Raw genomic sequence first — 14211 nt, 5'->3', positions numbered from 1 at the left:
GAAGTAGACAGAGGCAATGTCAGGTTTTTGAACCTGTGGAGAACTCAGACGGGACGAGATCTGATTAGAGACCTTGAGCAAGATGTTGTTGGCTATCTAAGTAACAGGTCTAATGAGTCATCTAACAGCAGGGAGAGATAAGGGAAGGGCAAGCACAATCAAAGGAAAACTGGACTTTACTGATGTGTTGTATGGTCATATGAGAAGACCACATGGTGCCTCAGACTTAAACATCAGCCAAGGCTATAAAACCAAGAATAGTGCAAATTGATCCTTTCTACCCTAAATGAGAGTGGTTACAGCATCCCATAAGTCATCCTCTGGGGTCACTGGTAGGGCAGCTCTTGTGCTTGCAAGCAGATAGGAATTCTGCTTTTCTCCATGAAAACAAAAGCATGCAAGGGGACCTGGAAAGGCTGGCAGTGGCAGTAGCTCCAGAAGGGATTGGTCTCATGCGTAAATGAACTGAGGACTCTGTCCCCTATGACAGAAACCTTCATAGACCAAAAATTGTGCCCAGAATCACAGATTCACAGAGTTGTAGGGGTTAGAAGGGACCTCTGGAGATCACAAACCTCTTGCTGAAGCAATTTCCATATAGAAGATCACACAGGAAGGTGCCCAGGTACATCTTGAATATCTCCAGAGAAGGAGATTCTGCTACTTCTCTGGACAGCCTGTTCCAGTGCTGCATCACACTCACAGTAAACAAGTTCTTCCTCGTGTTCAGATGAAACTTCCTGTGTTGCAGTTTTTGCTTGTTTCCCCTTGTCCTGTCACTGGGGACCACCAAAGAGAGCCTGGTCCCATCCACTTGATTCCTGTACTGTAGGTATTTATAAGTGTTGATACGATCACTTCAAATATTACTTCCTGCAGCTTTGCACAGGACAGAAAGCTGTGGCAGACAGCTCGCATATGGTGAGCATCCATGAAACAAACTGCAGGCAGAGAAGTTACAACTCAGAAATTTCTGTGCGTCCAACCACGCAGCCTCCCCAGCCATGGCAATATGGATAGCCTGCATTTGCAGTGCTAACCACAGGATTCAGCCACCTCTGCCACGGCGTGATGGAGTTAAGGCTGCTTTAAATGACCCGATTTTCAGACCGTGTGCATATCATACTGAAGTACAGTCTCAATTCCAGCCTTATGTATTGGTCACCCAGCACCAGCTTTTGAGAAGCTTTGATTGGTTACAGAGCAGAAACCTTCAGCTTGAATTCCACGGCCAAAATTGAAGGGGTAACTATTGTGCTTAAAGCAACTACTAAATCTCTTTGTTCAGTCCAATCCAGACAGGGACAAAAACAGTGATGTCTGCCTGTTCTGGCTTTTCCTGCAAACCACGCCTGGTCTTACAGTCGCCCGTATTCCCTGTGGAGCAAGAGTGGCACCTGGTGGTCAGATGCCCTTAGCATTCATCAAAAACTTTTTTTTTTCTTTTCTTTTTCTTCCCAATTGAATGCAGTGGAACGTCAGAGGAGCACTTTGTATAACGCAGTCCTGACTGGCCCGATCAGTGACAACTACCACCTGCAATTATTCGTGTATCTGTTTTCCAGCACAAGCAGCACCAACTGACATTCCCACAAAACACCAGCTCCACAGATGATCCTCCCTCCCTACACCGCAATTCTCCTGTGAGTCGTAAGGAAGGAATGAGGACCTGCCTTGTCTTACTGAAAAGATTTTTTTTCCTGACTGCTTGGAAAAATAAAAATGAATCAGGGCTTCCTATGAGGGCAGAGATGAAATAAGCCTATTTCAAGCAGCTACCAAATGTGCATCCCTAGAGATGCTTAGGGCCACATGTGTCATGGAAGAAAATGTTGTTATTCTCCTGTTTATCAGCCATTCTATGCCTCACTGGGATGGGACTTCTGTAAGTCCCTGCACTCTGCAAACCCTGTAAATAATAGATGTGATCTGGGACTGAATTTATGCCACGAGTGCTCCTCACATCAATGACACTCATCTGGCAAGAAGTTCTGATGCAGAAGAGCTCTGTCTGAGGAACAAGCCCACACAGAGCACTGAATCTCAGACATCTGAGCTTTGGATTCGTATCTTGCTGTCCAGTGATTATTTTATGGCTCGTTACAAATCAGAGACTGAGAGGTTATCCCCTTAGATCCACCTTCACCTGTTTGAGATCTATTTTTTGCCCAACTGCTCCTTTTCTACAACTCACACAAGATGGAGACATCGAGATTGGTAGATTCCCGCAGGTGTGGCAGAAATTGCCCAGAAGTGGCTGGGATGAGCACCAAAGAATGTGTGTAACAGTGGCATAGTCACTGCACTTACACAGTAAAACAGACTAGAGCATCAAGGACTGTATGAAACAAAATCCAGCTCTCCATAGCTGCTGTTCAGCAAAGAAATGATGAGAGCATGGATGAAGCCATTATACAGTGATTACCAAAACAAAGCTCTCAATGGCTGGTTTTCCTGTGTGCCAGGCTCATGGTCCTGGGTACCGTAACTGCACTCAGAAGGAGAAATTCACCTGTTGGGCAACTTTCTGTGAGCCATCAATTTTAATGAAGATCTGCAGGTGCAGGGTGCAGCCTGTGGATGGCTTCTCTGCCTTTTATACCCAAGATGTCACAAATGTGACAATTCATGATGTATCTGATAAAGAAAGCAAAGCAGTGTTAGCACCCTTCCCTCCAGAAGGCTTTTTCTCCTGTCCTGCTCAAAGGGATGCCTTCCACCAGGACATAACTGTCTTCATAGCTTAAGAAGCACCATGATGCTGCTTTGTGGAAAGCATGTGTCTACAAGACATGACCCCACAAAGGGGCTGGAGCCACACAATGTCTTCTGCAGGCTGAAGGTTAACAGCACAGAAGTGCTTACAGAGAGGAAAGCACAAAAGAAGAAGTACAGAACTAGGTCATGTGAAAGCTGATGTAATTTTTGGCAAGATCTTTAAACCAGTTGCTGAAGTCACACACCTGCAAGTACCTGCAGTACTGAACGGAGCAGAATGTGTCACAAGTCAAAATGACTAAAGTTAGCTGCATGCCATGACTGCACACACTGGGATCTGTTTGCAAAAGCAATCTCCCCCTTTTCACATCTCCAGATTTCAAGCACATTATCTTTTTAGCTTTTTTTTTTTTTTTTTTCTAATAGCTCCCATATGTTTTGCCTCTACAAGAGTCTGAAGGAACTCGAGAAACTCATCATGGTCTACATGCACAAACCCAGGTTCCAGGAGATGCACACCCCCCTCTTCCCTATATAGGAATAAACCTCACGGCCCTCCCTCTTTGCTTGCTCCCCACGCTGAATGGTGCAGACCTGCAGATACCTCAGAACCACGCTGAGCGTGTAGCAGCCAGGGAGAGCTCTGCGCTGCCTCAGCATGGGCCCCAAGCTTGCTTTGGCACTGGCCACAGCCAAGACAAGGCAGGTGGAAGCATGCACAGACACAGGCACTGTAACAGTTCATTTCCCCTAAATGACCACATGTGCTATTTGCAGAAATGTGAAAACAGAACTGCACAATGAATGACGGATACTCCCCCTGGTCAGAGCTGTCAGGAGCCCCAGGCTGCTCTATTGTGCAGGACAGGAGGCTGCGCTCGCACAGGATTTTATGGTCTCTATTTTATAGGGAAGGAACAAGCACAGCAACACCACAACATTTACAAAATGATTGTAAAATCATTTGCATTCATTCTCATGAACATAAAATCTTGGCAGCCCCCCAGACCTTGCACATCATATCAAGAAGCTATCACAGCCATAATAACTGCCTTGCAGCAAATAGGGACCATTTCACTGATATACTAATTGCAGAGCACATCCTGCCAGGGCTCCTGGGGGAGGAGGAGAGGAAAACTGTGGGGAGGACTGCACAAGTGGTTCATTTGCATCAGATGCCCTTATTATTCCTCCAAGTTCTTACTTTTTGAGTATTAATTAAGGCTCACGCTGTGACAGCCAGGAGGCAGGCAGGCACACTGAATGACTGCCACATATTTCAGCAGGTTTCACTTATCCCACTGCCTAACACTTTTTTTCAGGTCCCTAAAATCCTAAGTAGGATATGAGGGGACTCAGGAGTAAATTCTGCTTAGGGATAAAAATCTGATGGGAATAAAATCCTACTTTTGTACAAATAACCCTCCTGATCTCCTCCATGGACAATGTAGAACACCAGTGGGCATCCAGAACTCTCCTCTGCACCCAATCCTTGGGAGCCTCCCAAGTATGAGACATGCTCCTGACTGCTTGCTGTGTGCGGGGTTTGCTTTTACAGCAGGGGGAAACTGGCTTGGGGCAGCAGATAGATTAGCACAGGGCTTGTGTCAGTGTCTCTGACACTAGTTTAACTTCAAAAAGCAGGGTCTTTTTAAACAGTCTGCCCTGCATGAAGTCTTGGGTGAGCAATAGCATAAAATCTGGTACTACCACCAAAACTCTGCAGGTTTCTGCTCAAATTACGAGGAGAGTTCCTTCCACCCTTTTCTTTTTTCCTTTTTTTTTTACTCCCCAATGGGAAACATGCAGTTTTTTGTTGTGTTCACTGCCATCATTGGATGTACAGCAGCAGGAAGGCTTGCAAATCTGTTCCTTCAGACCAAGTACCATCCTTTTCTCCTGCTCAGTCATATCCTGAGCTGTGCCACATCCTGGTGTCATGGAGAGAAGATACAGGGAATTCAGGGGCTAATTCCTAATTAGCACAGTCCTTTGTGTGTTTTGACCAGTCTGGAAAACCTGCTGTGCTGTCAGTGAGATTCACAGTTAACACTCCCTCTTTAAATTATATTTTGCAGCCATAGTGACACCATTGCCTGTGGGCTTAAGTGAACAGCTGGGCTCTACCAATTATATTTTCATAGAATCACAGAATGGTTTGGGCTGGAAGGGACCTGAAAGCCCACCCAGGCCCAACCCCCTGCCATGGGCAGGGCTGCCACCCAGCAGCTCAGCTGCCCAGGGCCCCATCCAACCCTGCCTTGAGTGCCTCTAGGGATGGGGCACCACAGCCTCTCTGCGCAGCTGTGCCAGGGCCTCACTGCCCTCTGAGTGAAGAATTATTAACATCTAACCTAAATTTCCTGTGTTGGGAAACTTAGCTTGTCCCATCACTGCCTGCCTGTGTAAAAAGTCACTCTCTCTTGCTTATAAGCTCCCTTCAAGTACTGAAGGCTGCAGTGGAGTCTCCTCACAGCCCTCTCTTCCCCAGACTGCACAGTCCCGGCTCCCTCAGCCTTTCTTCACAAGAGAGGTGCTCCAGCCCTCTCATCATCTTTGCTGCCCTCCTCTGGACACGCTCCAACAGCTCTGCATCCTTCTTGTGCCGAGGCCCCAGACCTGGAGGCAGTACTCCAGATGGGACCCCACGAGTGCAGAGCACAATCGCACGCTCCCCTGCCGGCCACCCCGTGCAGACGCAGCCCAGCTCACCGTCGGCCTTCCGGACCGCCGGCACGTCACTACCTCTCGGCGCGAAGCACGGCGGCGCGCGGGCTGCCAGCCAATGGCGGGCGGCGCTGAGAGGAGGTCCCGCCCAGGCAGCCGGCGCGGGGCGGGCGCCGCAGAGGGGGTGCGTGGGGCCGGGCCGAGAGCGGGGCGATGGAGGCGGGCGAGGATCGCGTGCTGTACTTCGCTTACGGCAGCAATCTGCTGCGGGAGCGGCTGCTGCTGCGCAACCCCTCGGCGGCGCTCTGCGCCCGGGGCCGCCTGCAGGTGTGTGCGGGGCGGGCGGCGGGGGGAGCGGTTTGTGAGCGGGGAGCGGCTCTTCGGGAGCGCAACCCCGGGGCTGCCCTGCGAGCAGCAGCCGGCTTCAGCTGCGTGCTTCCCTGCCTGCGGGGCCTTGTCCAGGGTCCTTACAGCACAGCAGCGCTGATCAGAGCCCGGATACGTACAAGTAAAGCTGGGCGGCTGCATAAGTTTTTTTTTTTTGGTTGTGTTGCTGTTTCGAATTTTTTTTTGGAATCTTCTTTTGTCATTGCCACTTTGTTTTATTTTCTTATTGCACAGGCAGCCTTCCTTAAAGCTCTCTCCTTTCCTGCTAGGAAAGGGCTACAGGTTGGAATGAAACTCTGACCTCTGTGAGATCAGGTGTGAAATGACCCTGGGAAAATGCAAGAACAAGTTGTTCTATTTTGCCTCTATGGCAACATTCGGTATTAGCTGTAAGAAAAAAAGTACTTGGTTTCTGAAGCAATATTTTGACTTGCATGGGGTTGGAGACAGCTGGCATTTAAGATGCCTTCCAACCCAATCCATTCTGTGAGTAAAGCTCGGTCAAGGAGACATGTCTCGACATAAAAATACCCAGGAATGTTCCAATTGAGCGACGAAACAGCATAAAACATGAGAAAATACACAAATGGTATCTTATGCCTGGGCACCTCTATTAGAGAATGAGGAAAAGGCCCAAAGCTCTGTGTCTTGGAAGCTTCATTATTACCTCTTTTCTCACAGCACTAGAAATGGTTAGTTAGTAGTTAGGTGTCTGCAAATGAGACTTCTGCCGGCAGTGTTTTCTGGCAGACCTCTTTCCCCTTTGTCCCTTTTCCCCCTGCAGAGATGGAAAAGGCTGACTTCTGCCCCTTTGAGATCCTGCCTTCAGGACTATCACTTCTTCCTCCCACAGCCCCAGATGGCTTCTTGTAGGCTGTGCTTCAGCTGCCCCTTTTGCATCAAGAACAGATCACAGCCCCTATCTTAAGCAAAGTAGAAATTCATTGTCTGCATTGGTTTCATTTGCAGGATTTTAAGCTCACTTTTGGCCATCATCAAGGCAGGACAAGTTCTATCTGGCATGGAGGTACAGCTACCATTGTTCAGAGCCCTGGAGACGAAGTGTGGGGAATAGTGTGGAAATTGAACGCTAGCAATATAAGTTCACTGGATAAGTAGGTGACTTAACTTCACTGTCTTCTATTACTTTAGAGAGCAATTCAAAAGTAATAGGTAACTTTCTATGACAAGCAGTGTGGAAGCTTTTGCTGCGATCAAGAAGATGCTTTGGATTTTAATATGTGCATATCACTCCATTGTATGTGTAATTGCTTTTAAAATATTTGAGATTAAAATAGCTTTGTTTTCAAGTAAAAACTACGTTAGGGATATTTTAGTAAAGTATGGATGTTGATTTGGAGCTGATACACTGGGCAGGTTACACTTCTTTTTTTTTAAACTCCTTTCCTCAGAATATTCTGTTCCATAAATGCCTCTAAACTTTGTCCTTAAGGAAGATCCAGGCAGGGAGCTGGGGCAGTATTGTTTCTCCCTTTAAAAGGGAGAGGTTCCCTGCACCATTGCAGTGCATGGTGCATGGTGGGGGGGAATGTTCTGCCTGTATTCAGTAATTAAGACAGAGGCAGTCTGAGCAAGTTGTTCCCAACCTGTACTCAGGTTGGAGAGTCTGGAAGACCATCTGGGTAAACAGATGAAGGAGTAGCAAAACTTCCTGCAGGGCCCAAGGAAGGACTTCACTTCTGGTGCAAGAGGATCGTTTGTTCAAAGCAGTTTGTTACTGTCAAATAACTGTAGCAGTGGGCTAGTGAGGATAAAGAAGCAAGGCATATTAAGCTAGGTAAAAGCATTAGGCTAACATAGTTCTCCTGCTTCTGGTACTATAGCAACCTTCGTTATGACTGCACTGTGCTACATAGGTATGTTCTTATAATCTTGGCTATGAAATTTGAAGCTCCAACTTGCTTTTCATTGCCTACAGTGAAGCTGGAAGATAACAAACTATTGACCGATAATGAGAAGGGGCACAGTCAGCACTCTCATGTCCTGCTTGGGAGTGCTAGTCCCAGAGAAGGCATCTAGGTAGCATGCTCCTGGCTGGAGGGAGCTTCACATGTCCCTACTTTCTTATCTACCTGGTTCCCCATCAGCTAGGGATGGGGAACCAAGCCCCTGCTGACCCATACTGAAATCTATTCTTTCCCCAAGTAAACTTCACCAAGTAAGGATCCTGCCTGGAAGTACTTGTTCTTCCCTTTAGAGGCAATATTTTATATTTTAACTTCAAAAAGTGTTGCTTACATGCCATGGAATTGCAGATTCCTGACTTTTTTTAGAGAAGGAATATCCTTTAATGCTAGTTAAGATGCTAGAGACTTAAGTGCTATAACTTCACCAAAAAGGCATTAACTTTTTCCTAGCTACCTCACTGGTTCCAAGAATGTGAACTGGAAATGGATGGAAATAGGATGCATTCTTGCCTTTTGTAATGATAATAGAACCATTGAATATCCCGAGTTGGAATAAACCCACAAGGATCATCAAATCTAGCTTCTGGCTCCATATAGGACTACCAAAAAGTTAAACCTGAAAGCATTGTCCTAACTCTTCTTGAACTCTGTATTCAGACATCCATTGGTAGCTAAATGCTAAAGGTTAAAATCAAAAGGTAGCTCTGGTTTTGTACTTGCTTTTAATTTCCTAAGGCAGCATGATTTTACTAGTCAGAAAAACTATATATATATATGTATATGTCCTGAATTAAATGTTTGTTACTGTACAAGTGTTGCACAAATTAAAGGTTGTCTTGGATTATTCACTTTGGAATGTTCATGGCAAGAGTTGTGCCAGTTTCTTCTTAATCAAATGTAACACAGTGGCAAGATACAACTTTGCAAATGTTTAATTACTTGTAATCTGATAATCTTGATTGAGTTTCTCTTGAAGATTACCAGACTTGCACAGTAATGAAAGTAATTTGCACAAAAGTACTGTATTATGTTTTGCTTTATTTCTTTAAGTTAGATAACTGTGCAGATCAGTGTTCTGAATTATTATGCTAAATGTATATGTTTAATTGCACAGTTTGAAAGATGTTACTCCACATTGATTATTAGGCATGAAAGGAATATATGTCGTTTTTAGGCAAGAGGGAGTTGAAGATGGCATTTATGTCCCAATAGAAGTTAATGTCCACGCTGAAGAAGGAAAGGTTCTGACCTGTCGAAGCTACCAGATGAAGGACTATGTCTGTGGTCCTCCCTCTCCCCAGTATAAAAAGGTGGGTATTGCATCTGGAGAGAGTGAACAGAAATATATAATGCAGCACTTGTGTCCTGTTTAATAAGTACTTTATTGACAGTGGATGAAAGGCATGAGTAATTCTAACGTTAAGGAACAACTTAATCCTTGTGCAATGTAATAGTGTAATGGTGCTTGCAGAACATCATAAAGATGTACTAAATCAGTTTTATTGTCTGCTTTAGTTCTGCTTTGCATGAAGCCTCTATTTAACTCATGAATTAGTGATGACTGACACATGGATTTCCGAAAGATGCCAGTTGTTTCCAATTTTCTGTTTGGAACTAAAAAATTAAAATATTCCACTTCAGTGGAGCATAGTTCTAGGACAGAGGAAACTTCCATGGGGTGAACACAGTACCTGGCTTGTAGTCTAGCTATCTTCTAGTACGTAGGTTCACCTGCCTCATTTTACCAGTTGCATCCTGAGTAGATCACAGGTTTCCACCACCACCGTAGGGCACTGCGGGGTTCTCACTTGGTGGCTGGTGAGGCAAAAGTGTTTCAACACTGTTCTGGAACTCGCTGAGTGTAGAGAGACGTGATTCAGTCACGCAGCAGGCTTGACCTGCTTGGCTTGCGAGATCTGATGAGGACCTAGCCTCAAGTGGCACGACTGCATGTCTGGAATTCTGCAGTTGTTAGCAACTGCAAATAGACACCACTGTAGCATTGTTTTTTTGTTTATGTTTTCTGTTTTTAACCAAAAGCAAAGAAACTGGGCTCAAGTCTGTTATAGCTCACTTTCCTATCTGAACTAAGGAACTGACTCCCACAAATCATCTTCTGGGAGCACAGCAAAGACCTGCTTTGCTGCTGCAGGATGTCTTAAGAGAAAGCTTGCTTAGAAAGCAGGCTTTGTTATTTCACAAACTTCCCCCTTCCCCTCCTGCTTCCTGTCAAAACAGATCTTCAGGGCTTTTCAAGGAATCGATTCATTGAGTCTGTTGCTGCACCTGAGCTCTCCCTAGTATGCTGTAAGAGCAGACTTCCAATTTCTGCAACTTTATCCAGTTAAATATTCCTTCCTGCTGTTATCAGGGTAGGTTGTTCTCTACCCCCACCCCCCCCTCCTCCCACCTCAGCCTGATTTATTTGTTTAAACTAAAGTAACCAGGTAAGAAGGCTAGAAATTTATAAAGGTGACTGCATTTGCATCCATCTGTTGTTGTGTACTTCTTGTGGTAAATTAATCACTTCTAGGCACTTCATCCTTGGGTATCCTGGCTGTTCAATGCATGAATGAATATTTGCAATACTGTCAGTTTCTAAAGTCTGTGCATTTATCTCTTTCACTCCTATTTGACAGCTTGCTAGTGAGTCCTTCAAGCCTGGGCTCCTACATCCTTCTCTTTTCCTCTCACAGTCACCAAGTTTCTCTTGAACTAAAAGTTCAGGTTTTCTTTTTTTTTTCTTTTTTTTTTTTTAGTGTAGAAGGAAAGCTGCAGTAACAAACAAACTAAGGAATCTATTTTCACTAAACCAAATATCAATTTCTGTTACTCCTGTAGCCTATCTAGGCATTCACTGTTGTGCTTTGGATTTGATCTGAATAACTGAATGAAAAACTTAATTGTGGACTCTTGAGCATGTTGGTAGCATTTCAAAATCTTAGGTAGCTTTGGTACTCCCTGGTTTTCTTATGTTGCTTTAAGTGGTTCTTTCTGTTTCAGCAAATGTTTGGAGGGATCTGTTTTTATTAACATTACTATTGAAGTCTTTTTTTCCTTTCCTTTTAATCTGTAGGTTATCTGCATGGGTGCAAAACAGAATGGCTTGCCAATTGAGTATCAGAAGAAATTAGAAGCTATTGAAACTAATAACTATGCAGGACCGGTGCCGATCCTAGAAGAAATTGAAGCTACTATTAAAGCAAACAAAGTAAATTTTGCATAGAATAATTCTGTGCTTGCTTGGCCATTCACCTTGAGTTAGATCCTTCTCCTTGCTGTGCTGACCAACGGTTTCTTTATTTATCAAGAGAAGAGGAGCTTGCTGTATATCTACAGTAAACTATTAGACATAATTTGCAGTCTGGAGACACACTGACATTGACAACTTCTTCACTTTGTATTTATAGCTTAAGTACATGCAGATCGGTGAATTAGCTTTCTGTAATTCTTATGCAGCTCTGCACACAAATTTGTGCTTTCTGTCCTCTATACAGACCATTAAAAGAAAAGGCCCATTTTGCTAGCTATTTGCAGCTCAGTTACTCTCCGAGGAATGAGGGCTGCAGGATCAGGCCCTTTGTTCACAAATGTATACACAATTGTCAAGATTTTCAAAGATTTGTTAGAGTCCAGTCTACTCTGCACTCTAAAGCCATACTGAACTTTTTTCTGTGTTCTCACAAAGGCTTAAGCCCAACCTATCTGAAACTGTGGTGTTACTGTTTCCATTTATATAATTAACAAAAGAGAAATATTTTTAACTATTTCCATGTTTTAAAGTGTTAACCTGAAAAGGGACTCAGGCTTGAAAACGGCATTCAGCAAAGGATCTTACTCGAAGTATAACTGCCTCCCCTTTTCTAATAATCAGCATAGCTGAACTACTTAGGTACAACTAACAGATTCTAAATAATCATTTTTTGATAATTCTGTGCTTTTTAACTACTTCTCTAACTGTCTTGGTTTTTATCTAGGATTTGCTGATTTCACTGTACTTCAGACCAAATCTCCTGTGAATTAATCCTAGTGCATCTGTGTCGTAGCATTGTGTATTAAACCATAGGTGAACAGACGTTGCCTTTTTCTCACAGCATTGACAATCTCCTGCAAAACTGGTGGCACTTGTAAGGTTTACAGTACTTCTACAGTACTTTACAGTCTATGGTACATGGCAGCCCCTTGTCTGAAGATGACAAAGGAAAACTGGCAACCTGTATGATGCGAAGCTACTGAACATCGGCTTCTCTTCTGTGCCCTAAGATATAATCAGTGTCATCGTGTGGCAGCTTAGATGGAAAAAATGAAAAAGTAGCAAATTTACCATGTCTTCTCTGTGTATTTTTTCACTCCTGTGGACTTCTGCCAGGGATGCATGTAGTTGCTGTCCTGATGTCACGTACAACATGAGGGCTGTTCCTAAAGCTGGGCACCACAGATGCTGTAAAACATGGTACTTTTTGTATTAGCGTTGCCTGGTCTGAACCTGAGTACATAAAAATGCAGTTATCAAACCTCCCCGTGCCTGTGCAATGTGTTCTTTGGGAACTTATTTAAGCTATAAAGTGGGTGATGTGGAAGCATAACTGAAACTTTCTTTGGCTCTTTGTACTTCTCATGGATGCAATTTGCAGCACAGAGGGCAAAAAACAAACGGCCCAGCACCTTAATGCCACAATTGCTTGCTTTGCTTTACCTTTACCGGGCTCCTTGGGCACTTTTAAGTGAGTGTTTTAGCAAGAAAAAAATGGAAAATAATCACCTGGCTGCCCCAGCGGAGGGAACTGATGGTGCGTGCTTGATGGCTCCTGCTGAGGAAAGCGCTGTGAGCCCGTGCAGGACGGGGAAGGGCTGTGCCTCAGAGGAGGAGGAATGGCGGGCTTTGCGAGGAAGACGCCTTCGGCCAGCTGTGGGGAGGAGAGCAGGCTCACGAAGGAAATAGGCCTTCGGCCACGGCTCCGCGGGGAGGAGCCGCTTTCCGCCCGGGAGGAGAGACCGCGCGTGGGGCGGGAGCTGCTTCCCCGCGGGCCGGGGCGGGGGCAGCGCCGATCCGCTCCTCCCCTTCGCGCCGTCCGCGCCGCGGTGAGTGCAGGGGAAAGGCCGGGACGGGCGAGGGGGGTCGGGCGCTGCGTTCTGTTGTGCGGGCCGGGCGGCGGGAGGAGGAGGCAGTACGGCCGGAGCCCGAGCCCGAGCTCGGGGGTTCAAGGGCAGAAATCAAAGTTTCTGCCTCTAATGCTGTCGCGCTCGAGGCTGTGAGCCGGTGCCACGAGTGAGAGCCGCGGAGCCGCTCGCTGGCGGCGATGTAACGCGCCTGGGGATGGGGACGAGAGCGGCGGGACGGGTTGGTGAGGGCCTTGTCCTTCGGAGGGGGATACAGACATTAAGTGACGTTTGCTTGTGAGCTTGACGGAGGATCCATCTGCGTGCACTGACTCACACGGCAATCACTGCGGCCTCGGTGCTTTCCTCAGTTAACGCACAAATCGGGTGGATGTGAGAAGTGAGAGCTGCCTGCCCCATTCTGGCGCCTGCACTTTGGTGCTGTTCTTGTACTATGTGAAATAGTTGATGTTCTGTTAAAGATGAGGTTACAATTAGAAACAGCTCTGAAATTAAGAATGAGCAGAAGTAAACTCTCCTTTATTTGCTGTGTTCAAAGACATTGTGTCACACATGAATTAAGATTGGTAAAATCAATTTCTTTCAAATTCAAGCAAATTCTTGAGTTTAGACTGTCCGAGTGAGCCAGGATTGCCATCGTTAAAGAAAATACATCATGATCCCCAGTTCTCCTTTTGCAGTAGCGACCCTGCAGTGGGATGGTTATCACTGTAAAATAGCTTGTCCCAGGAGACAGATTGGTGCTGGAGGCACAATGGCTCGTGCTTCTGAGGGAAAGAGAGCCACCTCTGTAAGAGTAACTTCTAATGCTGCTGACAGAAGATTTGCCAACAAATATGGGAAAGTCTCTCCAAGACTCCACTTGCCCTGGGCTGGCACTGAGGTGTATGCACATACTTAGCTGTTGCCACTGCCAGAACTGGCTACAGGGCGCTGTGAAATCTTGACGATATTCCAGCTGCTGGCTGCTAGTAGCTAGTGCTATGGCATGGGACTTCATTTCACAGAGAATTATAGGAACAGTTTTTGCTGGATTAACAAAACTGCAGAACAAAATTACTATCGATTTAGTTTTCAGCTCTTCAGAAGTATTGATGTTGGTCTCAAATAAGCTTCTCTCAGTGTCTGCTATTAATTAGTTTGCTCCTTCTATGGGCTTTGTTGCTTGGTCATACCCCGTCTATTTGGGAGCAGCTGACTCGGTGTGGAGTTAATTCTTCAGTTTACCCAAATGTGGAGTTCTTTTCAGCTATTGAGACCTTTCAACTTCTTTATCTACGTTTCCTTTTAATAAGATCTTGTTGTAATAAATGCTATTGCTACCAGTAAACCAGAGCGTTCCTCACTCCAGAGGACTCACAGAACTGGCAGTTGAGCAAGCATGGCAGTT

The 14211-nt window shown here is 45.4% G+C and overlaps 1 protein-coding gene across 1 annotated transcript; it reads left to right on the top strand.

Moving 5' to 3' along the window:
• Positions 1-5598: 5598 nt before the first annotated feature.
• Positions 5599-10926, top strand: GGCT (gamma-glutamylcyclotransferase; the record flags this gene model as incomplete). The annotated part of the gene is made up of 4 exons (XM_079538022.1): positions 5599-5712; positions 6742-6887; positions 8875-9010; positions 10777-10926. The coding sequence occupies 4 exons, from the start codon at positions 5599-5601 to the stop codon at positions 10924-10926; spliced, it is 546 nt and encodes a 181-aa protein (XP_079394148.1).
• Positions 10927-14211: the final 3285 nt, after the last annotated feature.

The sequence above is a fragment of the Tetrao urogallus genome (genome assembly GCF_951394365.1).
Source record: "Tetrao urogallus genome assembly, chromosome: 7".
In the NCBI taxonomy this organism is placed as follows: Eukaryota; Metazoa; Chordata; class Aves; order Galliformes; family Phasianidae; genus Tetrao; species Tetrao urogallus.
Note: the sequence above shows the minus strand (reverse complement) of the source record. Positions and strands in the feature narration are given on the sequence as shown.